The sequence below is a fragment of the Salarias fasciatus genome, chromosome 5 (assembly GCF_902148845.1).
Source record: "Salarias fasciatus chromosome 5, fSalaFa1.1, whole genome shotgun sequence".
Taxonomy (NCBI): domain Eukaryota; kingdom Metazoa; phylum Chordata; class Actinopteri; order Blenniiformes; family Blenniidae; genus Salarias; species Salarias fasciatus.
This window is the reverse complement of record NC_043749.1, coordinates 848,738-874,631: the sequence shown is the minus strand read 5'-3', so window position 1 is coordinate 874,631 and position 25,894 is coordinate 848,738. Positions and strand designations below refer to the sequence as shown.

At 47.1% G+C, this 25,894-nt stretch overlaps 2 protein-coding genes across 3 annotated transcripts; one reads left to right on the top strand and one right to left on the bottom strand.

Annotated features, from left to right (window-relative positions):
- Positions 1-1,217: 1,217 nt before the first annotated feature.
- txnrd3 (thioredoxin reductase 3) lies at positions 1,218-10,110 on the bottom strand. The gene is made up of 16 exons (XM_030092188.1): positions 9,784-10,110; positions 8,745-8,805; positions 7,622-7,731; positions 6,837-6,944; positions 6,664-6,736; positions 6,472-6,591; positions 6,184-6,326; positions 5,974-6,089; positions 5,422-5,647; positions 4,647-4,739; positions 4,442-4,518; positions 3,441-3,597; positions 2,573-2,680; positions 2,226-2,321; positions 2,024-2,158; positions 1,218-1,858 (listed from the first exon to the last, which is right to left on the bottom strand). Exons 1-16 carry the CDS (start codon positions 9,898-9,900, stop codon positions 1,796-1,798), a joined length of 1,803 nt encoding a protein of 600 aa, XP_029948048.1. The 5' UTR covers positions 9,901-10,110; the 3' UTR covers positions 1,218-1,795.
- A 3,249-nt stretch (positions 10,111-13,359) lies between these two features.
- On the top strand, positions 13,360-25,148 carry bin2b (bridging integrator 2b). 2 transcript variants are annotated; one of them, XM_030092622.1, is made up of 12 exons: positions 13,360-13,523; positions 16,061-16,141; positions 17,190-17,244; positions 18,310-18,404; positions 18,513-18,608; positions 18,684-18,791; positions 18,869-18,954; positions 19,932-20,007; positions 20,141-20,223; positions 20,510-21,239; positions 21,909-22,001; positions 24,795-25,148. In XM_030092622.1, exons 1-12 carry the CDS (start codon positions 13,431-13,433, stop codon positions 24,894-24,896), a joined length of 1,698 nt encoding a protein of 565 aa, XP_029948482.1. In that variant the 5' UTR covers positions 13,360-13,430; the 3' UTR covers positions 24,897-25,148. The 2 variants fall into 2 exon arrangements, with proteins under 2 accessions (XP_029948482.1, XP_029948481.1); XM_030092621.1 differs by having other exon boundaries at positions 24,792-25,148.
- The last annotated feature ends 746 nt before the right edge of the window (positions 25,149-25,894 follow it).

Sequence of the window (25,894 nt, the reverse complement as noted above, 5' to 3'; positions counted from 1 at the left end):
CTATGAGGAATAAGAAGAAACTTAAAATGATTTAAAATATGAACATATCCTTGCAAACATAAATAATACAAACGCAAAATAAAGAAAAGAAGCAGTGCATGCAGAGAGCGTGTAAGCATATGAATATCAGCTGAGGGAAACTCCAGCGACTCGCTTCATCCAATCAGCTCGCGGCTCTCATCCTTCAGATCTCCATCAGCCGCCGTCACCGTGGCAACAAGTGCAGGTGACGGCGCTGCGTGCGGAGGCGTGAACAAAGGCTTCACACAGCAGCCCCGGGGCCCATTGATCCACGGACACGGGAAGAGGGCGCCGGCCTTTCTGCACCACCTTCTGATGTGGAGCCATGAAAAGGAGGCCGCCGCCGCCACCGCCCAACACGACCTTCCCGCGTACCGCTCCACTGCAGCTACAGTGTCACGTTCAACACAGCAAGTCTTGAAAGTTCTAAAAATATCCAGCTGTGCATCATCTGGTGACTTTACCATGTGGAAAACTGGTTTGAATGAAAACACCAGGGGCCCAGGACAGAGCCCTGTGGCACACCACCGGCGAATAAATGGATTTCTGAAGAGCAGGAATCCAGTTACCGTGCATCTCCACTCTGCCATGATCCACACGATGACTCAGGAGCTTAGTCTGCACTAAAATAGTCCGAAACAACTTCAAAAAACTCAGCAAGTCCCTCATGAAACGCTAAAATTATCATTTTTAATAGTTAAAAAAAAGACTAAATCCTGAAATCACACGAATGTAATGGCAACATTTCATTACAGCACTGTTTAATACTTTTGTACCATAAACTTCCAATTCAACCACATTTTTAATCTTTTTCTGAGTGAAATTAAAGATTTTTCCTGATAGGGGTATTTAAAATCTTCCTACAACACATGGAAGTTTCTTGTGTTTTTCATGGCAGAATGAAGCGAAACCTGTGGAGTGTGTGTGTGTGTGTGTGTGTGAGACACGGTCTCTTCAGGAAACATGCAAATATGAGAGCTCTGATTTTCATGGCGTCGTCAGGGCTGAGAGGGTTTCCGTTATTTACTGCATTTAGACCACAGATTTCTATTCAAAACATATTCTGGATCCGTTCAGGATTCTGCCTGCTCAACCAGCAGCAAACCAGCCCAGATTAAATCACAGGGTTATAAAGATACGTCTGAAAACACACATTTTACTGAATTTTAAGTCTGAAAAAATATCAAAGACGAGACCAAAGTTGAATCCATCCTTTATTAAACGTACAGAGTCTACAGTGGTTTGACACCAACAAACAAATCATTTATACAGATTACAGACAGAACACTGTCCTCTACAAGATTTCCTTTATACACACACGCACACACACACACGCGCACACACACACACGATGCAGCAGCAGAAAAAAAACAGCAACAAGCTGAGAATGAACCAGAGGTGAAGTGTGTGAAGGCTGAGGAGGAGGAGGACCTGAACAGACCAGAAAACTTTGGTGCAAAAGATAAATAATGAGGATGAGAAGCTGTCGGGGGAATGAAGCCGCACGGTGAGGATCTAGAGGGGGAGGGGGGTAGGGGGGGACCACCACCACGCGTCTCTGCAGAGGGACATCGATCCCGGCCCACCTGTGATCCAGGTTAAGGGCGAGGACGTCACAGAGCTCACACACACACACGGCTTGTGTGTGTGTGTGTGGAGCTTCCTCTGAGCAGACGGACGCCGGCGGACCTTCAGCAGAGTGACCCCGCTGCTCGGAGGGCCGCCGCCCGGCCGGAGGGCCGGAGGGCGGCCGCCGAGCCAGCGGGGCTTAACCTCAGCAGCCGGCCTGCGTGATGTCTCCACCCGAGCTCTTCGTCACGTCCAGGGTGGTGAAGACCTGCCGGGCGGAGCGCACACGGAAATCAGCATTTCCCCGAGGAGACCGGCGAACATCCGAGACTGGCTCCGAACCAGCTCGTAACACACATTTCATTTAACTGAAGCGTGTTGTGATTCAGAGCTGCCTTGCTCAGGGTCCCTGCGGTCGGCGTCGTGCGCTCACCTCGGCACAGGTGGGGTGGATCCCGATGGTGCCGTCCAGCTGCTCCTTGGTCACGCCGCACTTCATGGCGGCGCCGAAGCCCTGGGTCACCTCGCCGGCGTTCGGCCCCAGGTAGTGGAAGCCGATGACTCGGTCCTGCAGAGACACAACAGGGCTCAGAGCCGGTCCGGAGAGGCCGGGGGGGGGGGGCTGGGGGTCTCACATTGTCCAGTTTGTTGCAGATGAGCTTGGCGTAGCACCGGTTGTTGTCGCGGCCCGGCACGGTGAACTCCAGCGGCCAGAAGAGGCTGTGGAACACCTGAGGGCGGAAACAGGCACGCCTGAGGACGGGAATCAAACCCGCGACACAAACACTCAGCCTGCGAGTCTGGACCGGCAGCCGCCGCCGGCCTGTCCGGATCCGTCACCGGCAGACGTTTACACAACACGCCCACGAACCGCCGCCGGGCGGCGTCTCCACACCAACCCCACCGGAGGAAACGAAATGAAAACTGATGAAACAGCGACGCCGGCTGAAGCGTTGCCGTGGAAACGGGGCCGAGCGGTTACCTCCACGTTGTCGTTGCCGTACAGCTCGGTGGCCTTCTCCTCCGACAGGCCGCAGGAGCCGTACTCCAGCGGCGTGAAGACCGTGGTGGGAACGTTGATGTAGTCGCACTGCGAGACACAGAGCGGGACAGCTGGAGACAACGGTCCCACAACACACACACACTCGCTCCACAACACACACACACTAGTCCCACAACACACACACACTAGTCCCACAACAACACACACTAGCTCTGGAAACAATGGGATGTACGCCCCGTGGAGAAAATCTACTAAAGTTATTCTAAAATGATTTATAATCCAAACAATCCAATCCCGTTATTACTCACTATGGAGTGTACGTTAGAAATAAGTAAAACGCACCACTACTCTCCATAATATTAAAATAAAAAGAAACTGCTTCAAGATGCTTCATAATATCAGATTAAACATGTGTGTATATCACTGTTTTTACCACTGTAAAACATTCTGTGCCGTTTCTTATTTTGCAAACATTCTTATCTAAAAGAAGTTCGACTGATGAGTCATGAATTCTCCAGCGTACTGAGTTCACAAGACATTTCCAGAGGAGTTCAACTTTCCAGAGAAGAGTTAGGAACCCTTTCTAGAGGACAGAGAACACTTTGATAAAGAAACTATTAAACCTTTTACAGTTAAATGTGATTTTTATCAAGTAAAATTCTTGGAAAGCTTAAAACTGGCATTTGAAAACATGTTGCTCCTTCAGCCTTTAATTATATGTTAAAAAATGTCCTTTATCGCTACTCGAGGTGTTTAAATATCTGCAAGAAGAAGCAGCTGGAGCTAACTAAGAAATTAATTTGGCCATTAAAAAACACAAAGGAAAGCCCCTCCTGGCCTGTCCCACCTTGACGGAGGAGCCGGCGTAGAGGCGGCGAGCCAGCAGCCGGCCGGCCTGGATGGCGACGGGCGTCAGCTCCCACTTGCCCTCCAGGATGTCGCCGATGGCGTAGATGTGCGGCACGCTGGTCTGCTCCTCGTCGTTCACCGGGATCTTCCCGTTCCTGCAGCGGACGGCGAGGAGCGTTCAGACAACAAACACTCAAGCTTCACCTGCTGGAACCACAGCAGCGTTTCTACACGACCGACGCCACATCAGAGCCTCCTGCAGGCCCCTTTTGACCCCAGAGCCTTATGTTTGACACCCCATGCTGGACTATTTAAAGAAGCATTCAGCTTTTCCTGGTAAATTAACTTTAAATGAGACTTCCTGGCTTCAAAAACATCTGGGTCAACAGAACCAGAGGCCTTTCACATGACGGGAGGAGAGCGGGTCAAAGGTCGCGCTGCGCGGCGGGGGTCGTAGTATTTCTATAAGCCTCAGCGAGGCGGGAGCAGCTGATCAGCTGATCGGCCGAGTACTACAGTCATGAGACCGGAGCACGAGGCCGAGCGGGGATTAGGACCCGACGCGGCGAGGAGAGGAGAAGCTGCTCCGCCTCGCTCAACAAAACAAACAACCGTCTCCAAGACCGGGAAGAAAAGAAGACGAGTCTGTTCAGAAGAAGCAGTAATCAGATTACAGGAAGGAAGTACACACACACACACACACACACACACACACACACACACACACACACACACACACACACACACACACACACACACACACACACACACACACACACACACACACACACACACACACACACACACACACACACACACACACACACACACACACACACACACACACACACAGCTGCAAAAACTGCTGAATCACCGTGACTGTACAGCGAGTCTTAAAGGCGCAGAGCAGCACATGTGACCTGAGAGGAGACAGCTCACACACACACTCCGTCACTCTCTCTCTCACACACACACGCACGCACTCACACACTCACTCACTTGGGGTTGACTTTGACTCCTGCCTTGTCCAGGCCGATCTTGTCGGTGCAGGCGTCGCGGCCCACGGCGATCAGCACCTGAGGGGCGGAGACAGGGTGAGCGGGGCACAGCGGAGGACGGGTCAGATGGTTTCAGCCCGCTGCGATGTCGCAGAGGTCGTGACCTCTGTGCGGCGAAGAACACGTGTGTGTGCGTGGCCACGTACGGTGTTGTACTCTCCCTCGATGACCTCGTCCGTCTCGGTGGACTTGGCCGTCACCTTGAGCCGGCCGGGCGTCCCCGCCTCCAGCTCCTCCACCTGACACACACACCGCACACACACCGCACACACACCGCACACACACCGCACACACACCGCACACACACCGCACACCACTTGTCAGCGTGACTCAGCACAGTGCGTGTAAGCGGAGCCGCCGCTGTGTTTACACTCGTTCGCCTCACATTCTGATTAGTTTGGTCTCCTGACAGACCGTCACTAAAACAAACCAGTAGAAACTGTCCTCCGGCTGGTCGTCACGGTGAAACATGATTGAAAATCCAAATTAAAACCTCATCAGAGCTCCTCATCAGCGCGCCTTCAGCCGAGATGTGGGTCAGATCAGAGCGTTTGATTCACTTTTGGTGTTTTTTTTCCCTTTAACTCAACAGAAAACTGTCGTTCTGAGTTTCCTGCCTGCAGCCCGAGAGGCGTTCAGGTGCTCCTCCGATTGTCCGACATCTGAGTTTTAAAGTGACTGTACCGTTCATTTGAAATTCATGAGATTTTCTCGCTGCAGGAAGAATAAACTGCCGGACTTTCCATTGAAATGCTGATGGGATCATTTAATGATTAATGAGTTCCAGAGTTTGATCAAACTGTCGACGCCAGGTGGTTCAACAATGAATCAAATGCAGACACTCCGGTTCAAAGTCCGCTCGCCACCTGCCGCTTTGTTAGCCCGGCGCTTTGTGAGCGAGGCCGGCCGGCGGCGCCTCACCTTGACGGGGACGTATTTGCGCAGGAACTTGACGCCGTGCTCCTCCATGTGCTCGCCGGCGCGGTTGGCCATGTCCTGGTCGAAGCCCCGCAGCAGGATGGAGCGCACCATGACGGTGACGTCCAGGCCCAGGCCGGCCAGGAAGCCGCCGCACTCCAGCGCCACGTAGGACGCCCCGATCACCAGCGTCTTCCCGGGGCAGTACGGCAGCGAGAACAGGTCGTCGCTACGGGAGGGGGAGGGAGACAGATCGGTTTGGTCCACGAAATGTATATGTCTGGATTCCAGCTGGACAAAACACACTGAGACTCCGGTGGTTTCTTCTTCCTCACACTCTGAGGCTTTGTGATTGTGCTGCGGCCGCCGACATAATTGGAACACACACACAAACACACACACCTGAGGATGAGGTTGCGTACGGTTCAGGCAGGAGGGAGATTAATGGTTGCTGTGCGCGAGGCGTCCTGCTGGCTCGTTAAACGGGTGTGTGCTTGCAGACACACCCTGTGCCATCAGGTAAGAGTGTGTGTGTGTGTGTGTGTGTGTGTTTACCTGGTGATGCAGTACTCCTTGTCCCCCGGGACGCCCAGGTAGCGCGGCCTCTCGCCGGTAGCCAGGACGAACTTGGCGGCCGTGTAGAACGTCTCCTTCCCTCGTTTATTTGTGGCCTGAGAGGAAAAACCAGCAGGGGCGCCTTCAGGTGTCGTCCTGAGCCGGCGCCGCTTCGGACGCTTCCCGGCCGAACCCGCCGGACGCCGTTACCTTGATCTTGTGCTGGTCGAGGAACTCGGCGTAGGCGTTGACGTAGGTGACGTTCTTGTCCCGCAGCGCCACCCGGTAGCCCCAGTTCAGGGAGCCGATGTAGTTGTTGACCGCCGTCTTCATGGTGTCCCAGTTGTGTTTCACTGCGGACGGCGGCGACAGAGGTGTGTGTGAGTCCGGCCGGGAGGGGCGGCGGCGAGGTGGGACTCCCGCCTGCTGATTTACCGCGGGGCGGCGGGGCGACGTCCCCCCTCCGGGACCTCCGGGGCCGCCGCTCCCGGCCCTCACCTGTCTCCTCGAACTCCCAGCCGAACTTGCGGGCGTCCTGCATGGCGGTGCCCAGCAGCGCCGTCTGGTGCATCAGCTTCTTGGGGATGCAGCCCACGTTGACGCAGGTCCCGCCCAGACCTGCAGGAACACGCCGTTAGCCCCGAGAGCCACCGCCGCCTCCGGAGTGGAGCAGGAAGCGTCTCGTCTTACCCCAGGTGGTTCCCTTCGGCGTCGGCACCACGTAGTCCAGCACCATCACCTTCTTCCCCAGCGAGGCCGCTTCCTGTTAACGCAGCGCATCGTTCATTCCGGACGTTACTCACCGCTTCAGGAAATTGCTGCAGTGGATGGAGCAACAGCAGCCCTCCCCCCCCCTTCCTCACCTTGGAGCAGGCCAGGCCCCCGGAGCCGCCGCCGATCACGATCAGGTCGTAGTCGTAGGCCTCGCCGTCCCCGCTCAGCAGCTGCTGCAGGCTGCCGTCTTTGTGGGCCTGAACACAGCGAGGAAACACTCAGCACAGGGTTCAGGTCTACAGCCGAGACTCCCGGACAGGAGGACGCCGGCTGTCTCCTGGAGGCGTCTCAGGGCAGCTGACGGTGACAGCAGCGGCGGCCTGAACACTCTCACTGCCTCCAGCCCGGGCTGATCTGGAGTCAGATTTCACTGAAATAATACACCAAAACCACCACTTCAAAGGACGAGTCCTGACCTGAGTACTGATCAAACGCCATAAAGTCAAAGTTATTTGGAAACGCTGCAGTGGAAATAATAATAATAATGCATTGGTTTTATATAGCGCTTTTCTGGACACTCAAAGACGCTTGATGATTCCCATTCTTTCAAAACATGACTTTTTTCCTGTTTTCCTCTTCGACTCTTCACTCATCTCTGTGGTTTTGGCTTCTTTATGAGCCAGTGAAGCAGGAACAAACCGTTCCCCGTTCAGGAGCCGCCTGGCGACCCGCCGACACACCTTCACATTCCTCATCACGCCTCCAACGGCGCCGCTGCCAACAACAACAGTCTGAACACCCTGTTGTCGTTGTTTAGCGGCCACAGAGGGAGAAAAACAGCCGTGCGGTTTGATCTCAATCAACCGACAAACGGACGACGAGCTCCTCAGAACCGGCCGAGCCAGTCGCCGGGGAACGGACGCCCGCCGCTCACCTGCAAGGTTTTATCGCAGCCGCCGACGTGCGTCTTGTTGATGAAGACGTTGGGGACGGTCTTCTGTCCGGTCATCTCCAGCAGCATCTCCTGGAAGTTGGTTCCATCCTCTGGTCACACACATCAAAGAAAGAGGAAAAAAAAAAAAAAAACTTTCATACTTAACCTTCACAGTTCTGCTTCCTGTGGCTAATGCTAACGCACGCGCTAGCTCTTCACGGTGAAAAAAGTAATTAAACTGACCATCTTTTCCAATATCCGTTCTATCCAATCACTGTAGAAGGAGCAGAAGGTGTATTTCCCCAGCAGTGTTTATTTAACATGGATATTTTCATTTATCGGGGTTAATTTGAGGACGCTGTTAAAAGTCTGGCCATCAAAGAGCAACCGAGTCACTTCAACACCGCTTCTTTATTGCTTTGTGAAGTAAATATGAGGAGAAAATGACTTTCAAACGGATATAAAACAGTATAAATAGTATGTAAACAAAAAGCCCAAAGCTAACTTAGGGGGAAAAAAAGCATGACCACACTTTAAGGAAACCACAGTTCTTAATCACAGCATAAAATCTGCAAGTCAGCACGACTCGTCAGGATTTTATCTCAGCGCTCTCAAATCGCAGCAATAAAAAAAAATCAGCAGCCTGAATGGATTCTGTTGTCACCGCATATGGATTATTAAATTATTAATCATATAACTTCTGATTAAACGGCTGCCCTTCAACTTAAACTCATCCAGGTGAGAAAGCATGTGAGAGCAGGAGTCAAAGGTCACAGAGATACGGCTCGGAGCCTCGTTCAGGGAGTGACTCGGCAGTTCTCCAGCGAAGGAAGACGACCGCATGCATCAACGGACCTGGCGAACGAAACGTCGGCTCGCCGGGGAGGTGGATTGATTACAAACGCAGCGCAGCCTGACGTGACTCAGCAACGGTTAAAGAGGCTGAGATCAATAACTCAGCAGTAACACACAAATACTGCACTCATTCAGAGATGCTGCAACACGTGAAGCGTTTTGAGGGTTGCTTTATGCTTTCACTTTCATTTAAATCTGTCAGTTTCTATCACATTTTCTTAATCAGACAGATAGAATCTCACTACAGTGTGTGAGTGAAGCATCTTACCGATGAGATCCAGCTCCACCACGTTACATTCCACCTTCAGCTCTTTGAACAAGTCCTTCACCTACGGACAGACGAGAGACGCATCAGTTTCTACTTACATTTTCCCAGATATGTACAGGTTACCATCCGAACAACGCCGAATCACTTAACGCGATCATAGTGAACAACAACGGATCAAGACAAGGTTCTGACACACAAAAGTTAGTATTATTAGCCATTTTACAGTTGACAGGTGCAGTTAGCCTGCCAGGCCACGAGTGGGTGCTGTTTGTTTTTGTAATGGCACTACACACAAATACTGCAACTGGTTTCCACTAAAATGTAAATTTAAAATTTCTGCACAGCCAATTACATACATTTGTGGTTAGATAAAGTAGGTTTTTAGGGAAAGGTTTCCCCCAGATCCCTGGATTAGCCCCTAATCCCTCTGTGGCGCCCCCAACAGGGACCCGCCCCACACTTTGGCACCCACTCTGCTAACAAAAACTAATTATGTAAGCTGGTGCAAAACTCCGCGTGAGCTTCACGTGAGCCCACTTTGTGAGGATGATTCCGAGAAACATAACTTTCTTTTTCAAAACTAAAAAAAGTAAAAAATCTGTGGAGTATAAACAGTTTGTAGCATGAAGACAACTGGTGCAGTGGATTAACTGGCTTCCCGGTTAACTTGGGATCGACTTCCTGTTGCAGCCTCGTTACGTATTATGTCAAGACTCGCAAAAAAAGTCCGACGTTACGAAACCTTACAGTAGAGAGCAGCTAAACGACGTTAGTCAGGGCAGCTATGGATTTCTGCTGTCTTCTTTTCATGCATCGGGCGAATTCGGCGCTTCAAAGGGAACGCTAAAGGAAACCAGTCACCCGCTAACTGGGAGGCCAGTTAATCCGTAACACCAGGCGGACCAGCAATTAGACGGAGCCCGTCACTCCGCTGGAGGAGATGGAAGTTTCCCACCGGCCACACACACACACACACACACACACACACACACACACACACACACACACACACAGTTTGTTCCAGCATAAAGCCGCTCACCTTCAGGCAGTACGGGCAGTAGCTCTTGCTGAACACGATCACTTGGTTGGAGTCGATGAGCTTCTGTATCCTGGACTTGAGCTCGCTCTTGCCGGTGTCGTTCTCGACGGGAGGCATTTTCAAGGTATTTCTGTCCGCCTGCGCGAAGGCAAGCGCCGACAACAGGGGGGCGAGAGGAGGGGGTAAAAGTTCTCAAATAAACCCGATGATGTGTATCTCTCTCTCTCCGGGAGGGAAACAGTTATCTTAAATAAAAAAGCCCCGCGGCGTGACCTCGGCTCCTCTCCCTCCGCCGTCTGCAGCCAGTCTGTCCTCACCCAACCGCGCCAAACCTCCACTCGGTGTGCGCTCCTTCTGCGTCACGGCGTCCGCCGCTCGGCCAATGGCTGCAGTATGTGGAGCTGGTAAGCTCCGCCCGCGCCGCAACACCCACGTTCTTAAAACGCGTCTACCTCATAAACGTCACAGACTGGTTGCACGCAGTAGAGGCGCAAGATGAGGAAATTACTCCAAATACACTGATTAAAAGCACAGTTTGAGGATTAAACCTTTGACTTTTCACGAAATAGAAACAACTAATTGTTTGTGTGAAAGAACGGTGGTTCTCAGAGAGGGATATAATAATTTAATTCGTTACGAAGCTATTTAAGGACTCCTTAAATATGGGCTACTTTGAATCATCATTTAACAAAACTTTGTCTTTAGTTTAATTTCTGAACTGTTCGCAACCTCTTCACATTAAAACTGCTTTCCAGAGAAGGTGTAGTCTGGTGACTGCCGCCATCTAGTGGTAGAAGTTCTCAGTGACAGGGAGCAGGTGAAGATATGCGGGTCTTTGAGATTTTATTGTTTCGTTCCGTGTTTTTATTCATTTTTGTCAGATACTTTAAATTGGATTGTTTGCAGTATACTGAACGTTCAGGTTATATTGTATTGGATATTAGACATTTTAGGGCGTATTGTCTTCAACATTCCTCAATAAGTGTCTTGGATATTCCACATTTTAGGGGTATTTTGCACATTTCAGTGTTTAACTTGTGTTCAAAGATTTTATTACACTATTTTAACTGTCTATTTTCTCAAATTCTTTATTTTTATTCTCTTCTTGACGGATATATTTGGCCTATAATTTCGATTTCATTTCTCCTGGGTGATATGTTTTCAGAGTAGGAGGGCCGGCGCCCTGTGTCTTGTATATGCAGTAGAATTCTTCAAGAAAGGTCACTTTGACTTGACTTTGTTGCTGAAATGTACAGTAAAAAATAAAGCTGCCTTATCTCCACTTATTAAGACAATATTAAATGTTTCAATATTTTCAAACTGCACTACCAAGAAGCACCACTAGACGGCAGTGCACGTTTGGATCAGGCTTCATCCTCGAAAGCCAAGTTCAGAGGTAGTAGACACAACATCTGTGTAAATTAACCATGAAGTAATGAAGTTGAGCCTGGATCTGTCTTTTATAAACTAAAGCAAACCCATTATTTGTGTTCAACAGTCTAAAAATTTTGTTTAAACTTTTTAAAGAGGTGAAATTATTCAACTGGTTCCAGAGCAGTTTTTGATTGGCGCCTTCAAAAGTAGCAGGACTTTCACAGTTGAAGCACTTCCTGTGGTTTTGTACCGCAAATTGTTCCTTTGTGCAGCAGAAACACTGTTGCTTATGCTTTTCTGAAACCTATTAGTGAACCTCTTAACTTCAGTGACTCTTTTCCAGGCCAGCTGCGCGGTGAGCAGAGAGACAGCAGCTCTGCACGAGCGACCAGCAAGCTGAACTCGCAGGAACTGAAAGTAGCGAATGTGAAACAGTGCCGAGGTACCCATGTGTTACTTGACACTCCTCAGGGCTGCTTTCAACAGGAAGTTGTCGCTGCTGTGGTTAGTTTTCAGGGGTTTACAGTCTTTGGGCATTTTTTGAGGCGATTTCAGGTGTCGGCGGTTTGACCTCCAGCTGTGAGATGAAGCCCAGACTGAGCGTCTGTCTGAGGCTGTTCACAGCTCAGGGCACCGTCACATGAAGCTGTACACGTGGGACGTTATGACCCATGTTTTTACCATAGACAGTAAATAAAAGTGGTCCCAGGACAGAACCCTGGCCCGGTAGACTGTATTCTGAAAACCCAGAAAGAGGACTTTCTACCGGGCTCCTGGACAAACTGCAGAAAACACCCAGGATGACAAAGCAGCTTTATAAACCACACATTTATTTAAGATGGTCCTTTTCTGTTTGAAGTGAACATTTTCCACAATCGAAACATAAATAATACAACATGGTCGAATCAAAAGAAAGAGAGGAAACTCTTCTCCAAAAACACATATAATGCTTCAAAATATTAAATAGAAAGAAAAATACAAGTATTCTTCAATGTTTTTCATTTGATTGTTTTTTGCAGGCAGAAGAAAAATAGGTCACCTATTCTTGTTTGATTTGGGCTGATGTGAAAATATGAATAACAGCTCAAAATTCAACAAAAATGAGCTGTGTTTTTTTTCTCTCTCTCTCTTCAGTCGTGCTGGCCTTCCTCGTCTGTTGGGATGGCGCACAGATTCCCAAGGATATGTCTAAATAAATAAAGTTTTCCTATTATGTGATCATCATCTATCTCTTATCGTCGTTGTCTTGTTCCAGCATGTCTTGTGTTCCCGGTGTGACACTGTGACTGAGAGGAATGTTCCAGTGAACCGCTGTGTTCAGGAAGCCTTCAGGAATGATGTGACCAGAGTAGCAGCTAATAACAGTTCTACAAAATGAATGATCTGATGAACAAGCTGAGTAGAATCCTGACATTTCAGCGAGTTTCAGTACACTTCCCCAGATATAATTTTGCTACCGTAAAGGAGGATATGCCTGGACAAAAGAAGATGTGTGGTCACCCTAACCTCTGACGTGACGTTTAATGCAGGAGGAACAATAATATTTTATGTAATACCTTGATTTCTGGGAGGTGATTTTCAAACCAGCCCAGTGCATGCTGGGATTGAGCAGTGTTGCTTCAGGATGTGCTGATCAGCAGGGTCAAAGGACCTTTTAAAAGGTCAATGAAGAGAGCAGCACAGCTTTCTTATTGTCCAGTATCGTAATTGTGTCATTTAAAACCTTAAAGGATCGTTTTCAGAAACCAGATCAGCGCGAAGAGAGAGTAGTATTGATATTCAGGAAGTCCTTCTACTGATCATGGAAGATAATGCACATTTTCTAGAGTCAACATAAACACTGGAATGAGATTAATTATCTATTTGTCTATTCTTTTCTGTTCTATTTTGTTCATTTATTTTCGTCTCAGTTTGTCTGTAGAAGAGGAAAGAGCAGTAAAACCTCCTCATTCATACCTGTCCTCTGACTGCGCTCTGACTTATATTAAAATAATTAATGTTTACATTTTTGCGCAATTTCTTTTCAGCGTCATGACGTCACGCGGCTGAGTCAGCCCGACGTCAGCCGCTTACCTGGCGGCCCAGGTGAGCGATGCGGGTCAGGTCCCGACAGGACCGGGACCGGCGGGAGGAGGACGGCGTCCTGACATGTGCGCAGTTCGCTCCACCTCCTCGCGCGCCTTGAAGTGCAGCTGATCGGCTCTGAGGAAGCAGACGGGAGGCGGACCGCGCGCCACACACACACACACACTCACACACACTCCCAGCTGACCATGGCAGACAACAGGATGGGTCCGAACCTCCAGGCAGGAGCCGGATTCCTCGCCAAACGGGTCCAGAAGTCGCTGAATCGAGCCCAGGAGAAGGTGAGAGACAAACCAGCTTCCTCCTCCTCCTGAGGGAAACATGAGGCAGAATAATCCAGTCAGCTGCTTCACAGCCTGGACTCAAACCCCCAACCGGAATGTGACTCAGAATTTCACTTTTGGGAGGATGTTTGTTAATTTATCTGGGTGGAACTTTCGCAGCTTGTGACGCTGAATACACACTTTGTTCACACACACTTTGTTCACACACACTTTGTTCACACACACTGTGGAGACTTAAAAACTTTCTTTATTCCAAAACTTCTCCACAACTTCATGTTAAAGCAGTCAGCGTTCCTGTCAAGTTACAAATTTAACTTGTTGCTTTGTTTTGTACAGCTGCTGCTGAGAGCAGACACACACACACACACACACACACACACACACACTCACACACACACACACAAGCTGCCACTTCCTGCCTGTGCACTTCCTCTCGCTGGCTGTTTCTCTCGGATTGTGGTCGTTTGATTTCACTGCTTGGCCTCACAAACAGGCCTGTGGTCCCTCCGACGGCGGGGGACGCACGGCCGCCTCCAACCCGGAGCCAGCGAGTGTGTCCAGTCAAAGGTCACGCTGATGCCTCCGGGGTCAAATGAACTCAGAGGTCAAACACACTGCCAGGGTTCTGCTGGAGAACAGGAACCAGCATGGAGGGTTTCACCAAAGTTCTGCTGCATTGTGGGTCTGTTCGCATGACGGTGGGGCTGCAGTCACTGAAATGCAGCTTTGTGAAAAAAAATTGAGGAGGAGGAGCTTTTTGAAAACACTCTGAAGGGAAACAGAGAAAAAGTTACTTTACTGAAACCAGTTGTGCTCATGCTCAGTGGATGGCCAGCAGCGAGCTTTACCTCCAGAGTACCAGGACTCCCAGTTCAGTCTCCTGGAACGTCCTCGTTTTTCAGCTACCAGTCGCCTGTTGAGCCTCATCAGACTTTGTTAAAAATCCATTCATTCATTTTTAAAATCTCAAAACGAAACGCATTTTGAGGATGTTCCACTTTTTATTTTCCATTAAAATAAGAAGAAACCACAGCTGCAGATGTAAATTCAAGCTCCTCATTTAAAAATAGATGTCAGTAAGTATCACACCTGTGTCAGCCCCAGTGACCCAAATAATGCATGATTTTAGTTTCTCACATATTTCTACTATTTACACCCACATGTCTGTTCGTCAGTCATTTACGTCTTAGTTAAAATCAGTGTACATAAATACAATACATCAAATTTTTAAATAAGTCCGTTGAACAGTATTTGACAAAAATCACAATTTCTCCATTAAAAAAACACTGAATTTCTCGTTTTTTTCCTTTTGAAAGATTGACCACACTCTTAGTATTCCCTCCATCCTTCTCTTTGGTTTCCTCTCAGCAGCACTGAGGCGAGTATATTTATAAAGATACTGATATTTTACTTTAATGTGCACATCTTTGTTCATGCTTTTGAAGATAAATGCATCAATTACAAAAGGAACAAAATATACTCGTCTCGCCAGACTGCTTACCGTATATCTTATACTTAAAGTCAAAGTTTTAAATAAATTGTTTGGATGACAATGTGACGTTTCAATAAGCGAATCCATACCTTTTCATAAACAGGTACTCACCGTCTTTGACCACTAGATGTCACTGTTTGACAACAGAAATCTGCTACAGTGCCACAGAGAACCCTACTAATTGGGAAATTCGTGAGGATTATTGGCGGTGGCGTTACGTCTGGACGTGGAAAATCAATACTCTCATCCAGCAGGGGAACTTATGGATGTTTTGTTGCTTTTCATGAAGACACAGGAAGTCGTGCCGAATTTACCAAATATCGTCACTGACCCTAAAGGTTAAACGTCTGTCTGGAGTCATAGTATCTTCTAATATAGTTCAATATCAGAGAAAATGTCACATTTATTGTTCATGTGGAGACGTAACTGCAGCATCAGTGACCTCCAGTGATTCAGGATAACGCAGAGTAATCATCTATAATCTGCTTCTTAACAAGAGTTCCGTAACCAGACATTCTGATCGGTTCATTCTTCAGTCCTCATCAATATTTGTGGTGATATTTATTCAGACGTTCCTCCCATGATTTCTCAAGTTGCTGGCGTTGGGAAAAACCAGGCACGCCTTGTTGTTTACCTGAAGTCATTTCTTCACAGTAGTAAGGCAATATCCGACCATTCAGTGGTATCCGGAGTTTAATCCACGTATTCATGTAAACGGGACTGACGTCGCGTCAAAGTTTGTTCAAAGTGCTGCATTTAGCGCTAAAATACAGAATGAAGAAAATCGGTATATAGTTCAAATAATCTAATGCATTTCACCATAGAGTTCAATAAAACCGAATTATTGAACAAGACCAAAGGAAAACTGAGTAAGAACTGAAATATCTAAAGCCATCAGTTCTGATTAAACTGGGGTCAAAGGGCGAGTTCAAGTTCTTTTATTGTGGTGAAGGTTCGTGTACCAGTGGCCAGCACATTTTGGAAAACATGACAGAAAACGTTTCCCTCTGTGTTCTCAGCCTGCCGTCTGCTTCCTCCTCAGGTGCTCCAGAAACTGGGAAAAACCATGGAGACCAAAGACGAGCACTTCGAGCTGTGTTCCTTCAACCTCAACAAGCAGCAGGTAAGAGAGGAGAGAAAACAAACCAACCAACCAGACCCAGCTGAATCAGCGGCGGTGTCCTCCTTACCACGATCCTCTGGGAGGGCAGAGTCGCTGGCCTTGGAAAGTGGAAAGATTTGCAACACATTGCGCCTCTATCTGTTATCTGCTCACATTAATGCGGCTTGTTGTGTCTCCGCTGGAGAACTGGGTGAAGGAAACACCAGCAGTGGATGTAAAGAAATTAGCTGATTTTTCAGTGTGGAAAAAACTGTCAAAATAGTGAAAATCAAAGAAAACAAAATTCTACTGTAAAAACAGTAAAAATATTTTTAAAAACTACTGAAATGTTTAAATAAAATGGCAAAATTTGCTAAAATAACTTCACCTCTGAACAGCTGATACTGTCATGCATTTTCTAAATCCACTAAAAATGCCTCGACATATAAAAAGTTGGGAACTGTAGTTATAAAACATGATCAACAAGTTAAGCCTCATGTCATTTTAGAAGAAATTTTATGAGCTGCTTCCACTTAAATGTGAAATGCATTTCATTTCAGGGTCCACATACAGCCCAGTATTCATTTGAATGTGTCAGACTACTAAAATGGTGCCACAAAAACCTTTACATTTAAACTTTAGACTTTATTTATCGTAGTGCAGAGCATACAGGACGGAAACGTCTATAGTAGAACTGAAATGACGATAATCTGAGCAAAAATGTAAATCTTAAGTATGTTTAAAAAAAAATTGGTTTGTTGGGCCGGATTGAGGAGCTGCTTGCAGGCCTGTTTTGGTCCATGGGCCTTACGTTTGACACCACTGCTGTCGGAGCAAAACTCAGCAGTTCTGTTATAAAATAATGTTTCTTTTACGTAAGAAAAGCGCAAATTGCTAAACTGCAGCGCAGCAGGAAGGAAGTGGACGTGCTGAGAGGACAGACTTCCACTTCGCTGCTCATGGAGGATCTTCCCAGAGAGGAGAGCAGAAAACTGATTCCACCGCTGGGCGGCCGCGACCCTGATCTCTGATCTCTGATCTCTGCTCTCTGCTCTCTGCTCCGCCACAGGCCGACGGCAGCAGGCTGTTCAAAGACTTCAGGGCGTACTACGCTGCAGTGAAAGGTGGGTTTCACCTGGCCTCTGCCTGGAGGGGAGGGGGCGGGGGCTGGGGGGGGGCGCCAGATGGGGAAGTGGACTCTTTCTATTCTTAGAGTCCCAGTCAGCTTTTGCAATGCCGTCTGGGTTGCCAGGTTGGTTGAGAACAAGTACCATTCAGCAATGGAGACAAAAAAAAAACAAGACTCAGCACTGCAGGAGTGATTCATGCACGTACTCGTGCACGTACTGGTGCACGTACTCGTGCACCGGTGTGTCTGTGGAGCAGCTTTGATCCAGGAAGTGTCGGCTGTTCTCACCTTCTCTTAAAAAAAAAAAAAAAAAAACTTGCTGAAATGAGCAGGCAGTTTATGAAGCTCCAGTTGCATCAGAGATTCCTCCTTTTATGTAAAAGTCACTGAGTTTCACTTTTTTTTGTCGTGGTTATCAAACACTTAACTTCCTGATTCATGTTTGTTTTTGACATTTTAGCCTTTTTTTCCTCAGTGGTTTTCAGTTATAGACATTTCATATGGAAATGCAACGTTTTTTTGTTTTCGTTTCAGAAAACAATCATGTTGACATGACGGCGCTTTGAAGATGATGTCCGTTTCCACGGAAACGCTGAAACGATGTAGTTAGTGTTTTCAAAAAGTAGCGTTTTCAGTGGATCTGCTGTGGTGTTAATGGTGCTTTGGTGATTTAGTTTGAACATTTTAGACTTTTTTTCTTTGAATTATTTAATAAGATTATTAGACATTTGACCGTTTTTATCTGTCGTACCGTATTTAGCCATTTTTACAATTTTATCTTTTTCAACCATTTCACCTGTTTCAGCTGTTTCAGCTACACTGATGCTAGTGTTATTTCTCCCAGGAGATTTGATCCATTTCAGCTCTTTTACTTATTTTTCTCCATTTTGAGGTTTCAGTCATTCTGCTGTGTGTTTTCTTTACCGTGGGCTGAAGGCTGACTGGAGGTCTTCTGGGAGTCGCCGGCGGGCCGCAGCATTGTGTGCCGCCGCCGCAGCTGGTCGACCTTTCCAGGCCCAGCTGAGTAAACCTGCTCTTTGTTCCCTCTTCCTTCCTGCAGGCGTCCACGAGACGTCCAGACGTCTGTCCCAGACGCTGAGGGACGTGTACGAGCCGGACTGGATGGGAGCGCAGGACCTGGGCGTCATCACGGAGGCAGGATGGAGACACGTCCAGGACCACCTCCGACCAGCAGGAGGCGCTGAGGAGCGGGTTCTGACTGCTATTCCTCTGTGTGTGTGTGTGTGTGTGTGTGTGTGTTAGAGTGAAGATTTACTGTGGAACGACTTTGAGGAGAAGCTGAATGACCAGATCGTCCGCACCATGGAGAACTACACCAGCCAGTTCCCCGAGGTCAAGGTAACCGGCCCCGCCCCTCCTCCTCCCCTCCCCCGCTGTCAGAGGAAGACGTCTTGACCCGCTGCCGCTTTTCAGGAGCGAGTGGCGAAGCGCGGACGCAAGCTGGTGGACTACGACTCGGCGCGTCACCACCTGGAGGCGCTGCAGGGCGCCAAGAAGAAGGACGAGGCCAAGATATCCAAGGTGAGTGTGTGGCGGTGGTCAGAGGCGGCGGCGGCGGCGGCGGCTGGTGGTCACAGCGGCTCTGATTCTCTCTGAAGGCCGAGGAGGAGTTCAACAAAGCCCAGAACGTCTTCGAGGAGATTAACAAGGAGCTGAGGGAGGAGCTGCCCGTGCTCTATCAGAGGTGAGGTTCAGCACACACACACACACACACACACACACACACACACACACACACACACACAGTGTTACCTGCTTTTTCACACACAAGCTTGAAACATGTCTAACTTTTGAAACACCAGTGTCAAACATAAGGTTTGTGGGCCAAAACTGGCCCGTGTGGTCACAGTGCGGTCCGCCGAAGCAACAGACAAGTTGTAAAAATGAAAAAATAAATACACACATATATATATATATATATATATATATATATATATATATATATATATATATATATATATATATATATATAATTTTAATTTACAAAATTTTTCAGAGTGAAATTTTTCAAGTGTGAAGCTGTTTTTAGTGAACTTATTCGTTGTTTAGCTGTTTTTGCTTCTTCTCTAGTTTGGTTATTTTAGTCGGTTTTACTCACTTGCTTAGGTATTTTATTTAGTTATTTGGCTCTTTTTTTAAACCAGCTTTTAAATACTTTATATGTTTGAACACCTGTTTTTATTTTTTTTTGTTTGTTTTTTTTAACCTTCTATACCTTTTTTAGTCAAAGTTTTCTAGATTTTGGCAGATTTCTCTGTTATTTTTAGCACTTTGAGCCATTGTAACTGTTTAAAACTTTTAGTCTTTCAAACTATTTAAACTGTTTTTACCTTTTTAGTAATTTCAGCTCTTGTAGCCAGTTTGGATTGTCACACATTGTGACTGTTATTGAATATTTAATAGTCAATTGCACTATATTATATATTATATAATATTTTGAGCAACTATATATATATTTTAAGGCATTTTACCTTTCAAACAGTTTGTTTTTCCCTCTTAATCTCACTCCTGACTGCTTTCAGCTGTTTCAGGGTTACCGAGGCGCTGCAGAGCCACAGACCTCTGGCTCTGACCGATCGCCATTACTAGACGTCATTTGGTTCAGCAGAGGAAAAGTTGTGGTTGTTTGAAAGTTAAAATGTTCTTTCTTTGCCTCCACAGTCGAATTGGCTGCTATGTGACGGTCTTCCAAAACATCTCCAACCTGAGAGACGTCTTCTATAAAGAAATGAGCGTGGTACGATGTGGATCCAGCCTTTTTGCTTCCTCTCATTCGCTCTGGCAGGAACAGAAACGTGTTGATGTCCAACATGTGGTGAAGACCTGCAGGAATATAACCTGTGTCCCTTTGTTTGACCTGTGCCTCCCAGCTGAACAATGAGCTGTATAACGTGATGAAGAAACTGGAGAATCAGCACTCGGGTAAAGCCTTCATCGTCAAAGGTCTGAACAGGTGAGGGTTGGTGTTTGGTCACTCGACACACCCCGTCTGAGCCGAATACCAGACATACAGACATTTCCCCGTTCCTCCAGACCACAGTGGGACAGCTTTCATCAGCTGAGAATCACAGGAGTTACTCCTCTGCTAAATGGGAGTTCAGCAAAATAGTAACTGTCGAGATGACTCTGACTCCAGTGGACCGGACCCAGACTCCTTTAAAGTGTACAGACTGTTTGAACTGAACCCACTTGCTTTTTAACCCCAGGAGAATGACCGTGACCGTCTTCTCTTCCATCAGCATGACCACCAAGTCCAAAAAGAGAACCTCCCTGGTTATTTCCAACCCCATCCCCTGCAACACGGCTTTCCCCGCCGACCACGTCTCCATTAAGTCCTCCAACCAGAACGGCAAGGACTCGGCTCCCGCCGCCGTGCAGAGGACCCAGAGCACCTCCGAGGACAGCAGCCTCCCCTCCAAAGACAGCAGCTCGTCGGAGTCCGACCTCAGCTCCAGCGGCGCCCACACGCCCAAGAGGCGATCCACGTGCGACGACGAGGCCGCCGCCAAGGACGGAGACGGCCAGAGCCCAGAGGAGACGGAGAGCCAGTCTGAAGACTCCGGGGTCGGAGGGCAGCCGTCGGAGGCCGCGAGTCAGGAGGCCAGCAGCATCTACGAGTCGGCCCCAGAGAGCCCTGATGGGGACGCTGCCGCCGATCCTCCACCCGGGGAAGACCAGGCCAAGTCTCCGTCAGAGGAAGACCAGGCCAAGCCTCCGTCAGAGGAAGAGGAGGTCGAACCTCCGTCAGAGGAAGAGGAAGTCAAACCTCCACCTGGGGAAGACCAGGTCGAACCTCCGTCCGGGGAAGAGGAGGCCAAGCCTCCACCCGTTCCGGCCCCTCGAGTCTCGTTCTGTTCCGCTCAAAAGCCCTCGCTCAGGTCTGCTGGCACACCGGAGGAGACGGAAGAAGACTCGGTCCACCAGGAGACAGCAGAGGACTCCCAGAATCCACCGGGCTTTCTTTACAAGGTAAAGCACCGCGGCGCTCCAGCAGAAGGAACAGCAGGATGTTCTGGTGATCATGAACCACAGGATCTGATCAGCTTGATCCAGTTTAGCTCTTTGGCTCTAGTAAATATTTTAACCCCATCAACGAGCAAAAACACGCTTTACCTTTGAAATTCATGTTTTTTAAACAGGAACTTGGAATATACCTTTTCTGTTTTTTTGTGCTGCCGCTAAAAAGAGCACGATCTTTTATTATCAAGGAATGAATCCATTAATAATGTTAGGGAAGTGTGGACAAGTACTGTCATTTTTTTTTTTTTTTTTTTTTTTTCTGTTTGTATACCAGTTTCTACAGATTCATTAAGAAAAATCAGATAAAACTCATGGAAATATGTCAGACGTGTTTCATTAGGCTGGTTACATGAATTTTAATTCATTTATGCATTGAGCCAATCTCAGCATTGTTCTATTGTTGCTAAAAACAGAAGACTTGGGTGTGTCGCCACATGGAGGGCTTCCACTCTCCAACATTCTGTCCTGAAACTTCAGTTTAACTACGTAGTGTTGAGATTCCAGCTGCTTGAACTAACTGCCTGAACCTGGTAGATGTTTTTAGCTTTGATAATTGTCCCTTAAACAGGCTGAAAGTGCTTGTTATTTATGCTTCCTTGTAACCTGTGCTTCCACCAGGCGGTGGCGCTGGAGAGCCACGCAGCTTCTGAGGAAGGCCTCCTTCAGTTTGAGCAGGGAGACGTCATCCTGGTGCTCCAGGCCGCTCTGCAGGTAGGAGTGTGTGTGTGTGTGTGTGTGTAAAACAGAGAGAGATTAGGTTCCTGGATGTCTGTGGAGCTCAAACAGATGCATTGTGGGATTGATACTTTTTGCCACAGCTTCTGAAGCAATGCTTCTCATCACTTTTGAAATTTCTTTTTGTGATTTTCAAGGAATTATTTTCTAAATTTTCCAGTTTCCCTCTGCACATGAGCTGAAGTCTAGACTGAATTTATCACTGAACTCTGGAGTTGACACCCTGAAAGTTGCTGCTGACGCCTGAGTTAGAAGGAAATATGGCGTTTATGAGGAATGAATGTGAAGAAAACGGACGTAATCGTGTGTTTTCACCTTCGCTTCCGGCCCTGATCTGTCCGGAGCAGATGTTTGGCGGCCTGCAGGCTCCTCCTACAGAGCCGCAGTGGAACTGAGTAACGCTGGAGTCAGAAAACACAAACCTAATGATACGGAGCCAAAACAGGCCCTGCAGGTCCAGACGGTAACTAAATCATGAAGGTAAACTCAAACCTCTGTTTCAGCAGGGCAGTAAATTCACTTTAGATAAGACACACACACATTCATACATTCACACACACACACAAATCTAAGACCTGTTCAGACGATGTTTTCAAGTGAAAACACTAAACTCTGATGGCGTTTTATCAGAGCGTCGTGTGTTTCATTATCCTGCTTTGCAAAATACTGAGAAAATGTTTCACATTTTAGTGATTTTCTTTCTCTTTAAACAAATCAAACATATTTAGATGTATTTTTTCCACAGTATCAACTTTTAATTATCCATTCTTTTGTTACTTTATGTGGACCCTCGAGCCCAGGAGTGTCAAACATAAGGCCCGTGGGCCAAAACCGGCTCACAGGAGACTCCAATCCGGCCTGACAAACCAATTTTTACAAAATTAAAAAAATAAAGGATGGATTCTTCTTCTGTTTATAACAACTTCAGTAGTAATGCAGCGAGGGATGGGAATTGTTAAGAATTTAGCGATTCCCATTCCGTTATCGACACAACTTATTGATACGATTCCTTATCGATTCTCATTGAGTGAGAAATAGAAATAATACAAACGGGTGTTTGCATTAACTCTTTAATATCTTCATCCTGAACAGAAGAAAAAAATATCTGTGCAACGGCGAAAAGCGTTGCAAGTAGCCCCGGTGGTCTTCATCTTTTCTCCAGCCGAACTCTGGAGCTTCTTCCTCGACGCCATGTTGGAAAACTCAAAACCGAATTAGGCCGGGCTCACATTGGACGCCCGTGCGTGTCCGGTCCGGCTCCGGTACGGAATTACAGCAGCGCTGTCACCCGCACCGCCTCCGGTGGGTCTGCTGTCTGCTGAAGGAGGTTGCCAGATCTGTCGCTCTTTCAGCCCAGAGTCAGGGCCCCAGACATCATGTAAAACCGTCCAGCAATAGAAAGCAGCCCAAACCTACTTCCCTGTAGAAAATGCAAGATAAAACCGGATTTGCATAATTAAAAAAAAAAAAAAGTCACAAGCACAAAACCATTTCATTAACCTGCCCGACACGTTCAAAAGAACCTTGATTGTGCAGAAACCTGCCCAATCTGGCAACACAGAGCCGCTCCGGCCATAGAGCTGTTTTGCGCAATTCTGGTGTCGTTTGACTTTCCTACAATGACTAAGTACAACATCGCTCATTATTCTAATGCGTATAATGACTAGATCGCGTTATCTGTCATATATTCCACCAGAAGAATTACAAAAAACAATGTTAAGGCAAAAACACACACAGATTTTATTTGGAACGCTTCTTTTAGAACAAGTATCTGCTTCCAGCACCCGACTTGCTTCTGTTCAGATTGAAGCGGCAGGGCTCTGGAGTGCGGAAAAATGGGATCCTTGCTGAAAGTTTCTGGACCGCCGGACGGGCTCCGCAGCGGCGCCAAAGCCAGACTGCAGCGTGGCTGCTGTAAGCCCGGCGTTACGCTCCGCGCATGTTACGTCATCACACACAGCAGAACCGATAAGCGGAACCATCAAGGAGACAAAAAATTCCTTGGAATTGAGTCTCTGGGAACCGGTTCTACACAAGAATCGGTTCTTGATTCTCATCCCTAAATGCAGCACAACACTAAGAACTGAACTGAGACGAAGGTGACGCCTCCATGAAAGCCTGCTGGCTGGTTACTGTCAAATAGCCTCAAAGAGTTTGGAAAAACAACTAAAAACGACAGGTTTTTTTGGACATTTCGCTGGGTTTCCCATCATTAAAATTGACTTTATGCTGAAATTTGAGTACTTTTCAGTCCTAATTGTTTAGTTTTTACAGATATAAAGACATTTTACTCTTGTATACTCTGCACCACAAGAAAAAAAACCTTAAAATTGAGAGCTTTTTATGCTTCTGTTTTACTGGTTCGACCCACTCAGGATGAGAATGTTCTGTTTGTGACTCTTGAACTAAAATCTGTTTGACACTCCTGAACTATTGGGCCAGTTTTTGTCCCACGAACCTCATGTTTGCTTCCCTTTTTTATTATTATTATTTTTTTTAACCTTCTCTTCCTCCTCATACAAATAAGAGTTTGTTTCACAGTCATGGTTGAACTGTAACTCCGGTGAGTTCAGGAACTCGTCGTCATAGCAACAGCTTCAGCTCCTCGGCGTTCGTTGGAACTTCTTTAATGTGTTTTCTTGCGTAAAACGAACTGACAAGGCTTAAACAGAATGACAGTGTCCGCTTGCAGGGTGGATTCGTCCCAGCGAGCCCTCACGTGTGTGTGTGTGTGTGTGTGTGTGTGCGCGTGTGTGTGTGTTGCAGCAGGAGGGTTTCCTGACGGGGATCAGGGAGGAGAGCTGGAAGCAGCACCGCCGACTAGAAGGCCACTCTGGGATCTTCTCGGAAAAACTCGTCCAGCCAGAGTGAGGCAAGAGCCGGTCCTCGGCCTGCAGCGCGCTTCCTCAGTGACTCTCACACACACACACACACACACACACACACACACACACACACACACACACTCTGAGTCACGCAGAGGGAGGGAGCCCATATGTTTTGGGTGCAGAAGCTGCACAAACAGATGAGCGCAGTCCTGCGTGCTTTCAAACATCCCATGATGCAACTTGTGGAACAAAAAAGAAAAAAAAAAAAAAAAACGAGCTGCAGAACATTTCGTAAGAGACGCTGGAAAATGTTAACAGTATTTTTTTTTTTTAAACCATATTTCTTGTGACACTGTGAAACATGCATGTTTTTAAACTGTTTGTGTAAAATTTCCTATTAAAGTTCTAAGTAAAAGATCTTGTTTGTTGATGGTTTATGAAGGAAACGCTGCATTTCTCTGAACACCGACACAGCTGCTGCTTTTATTGCTCAGATTTCTCTCTTTCCTCTGTTGAACAGATTTTGCCTTTTCCATATAACAAAATGGAAATATATGGTAAAGCGAGACGATAAAGAGGACGCTTTGAGCTAGAATTAAAAGGACAAGCATACAGTGAAGCAGCTGGACGCCACACTGTCCTGCTGATCATCAGCTGAACTTCAGGAGGTGATATTTATGTTCACAATGACTAATTACATGATAAATACTTAAACTGAATCTTATAGTTCAATCATTTGCACAAAATGTCATTTTCTTCCTCTGTAGTTTGAATCTGTCGTATCTTTAAAATGACACCAAAATAACTTTCAAGTTTAATTTCTTTTCCACTCTACATGTTTCCCTTTATTTTAGTGCCAATAGTTTGATAAACTACTTTCAAGTAAATATCTTCTTGTAGTGATGCATGCTGGTGCAAAATGCAAAGAAAAGTTGTTAAAAATAGTCTTTTTGCTGTGTTTTGCAGCATTAAACGTGCACTTTGTGTGTGGTTGAGATGCTAACACTGCATCGTTATTCAAACATGCACAGGTTTGTACAG

Excerpts from the sequence above, each read along its gene's own strand:
- txnrd3 (XM_030092188.1), bottom strand. The coding sequence starts at position 9,900 with ATGCCTCCCGTCGAGAACGACACCGGCAAGAGCGAGCTCAAGTCCAGG. Across the intron at positions 6,090-6,183 it reads TCGACCAGCACAAGATCAAG|GCCACAAATAAACGAGGGAA; the intron begins GTAACGGCGTCC and ends TTTTCCTCTCAG. Across the intron at positions 2,681-3,440 it reads ACGCCGGCTCCTCCGTCAAG|TGCGACTACATCAACGTTCC; the intron begins GTGGGACAGGCC and ends TGTGTCTCGCAG.
- bin2b (XM_030092621.1), top strand. The coding sequence starts at position 13,431 with ATGGCAGACAACAGGATGGGTCCGAACCTCCAGGCAGGAGCCGGATTC. Across the intron at positions 20,008-20,140 it reads TCTATAAAGAAATGAGCGTG|CTGAACAATGAGCTGTATAA; the intron begins GTACGATGTGGA and ends TGTGCCTCCCAG. Across the intron at positions 20,224-20,509 it reads ATCGTCAAAGGTCTGAACAG|CATGACCACCAAGTCCAAAA; the intron begins GTGAGGGTTGGT and ends CTCTTCCATCAG.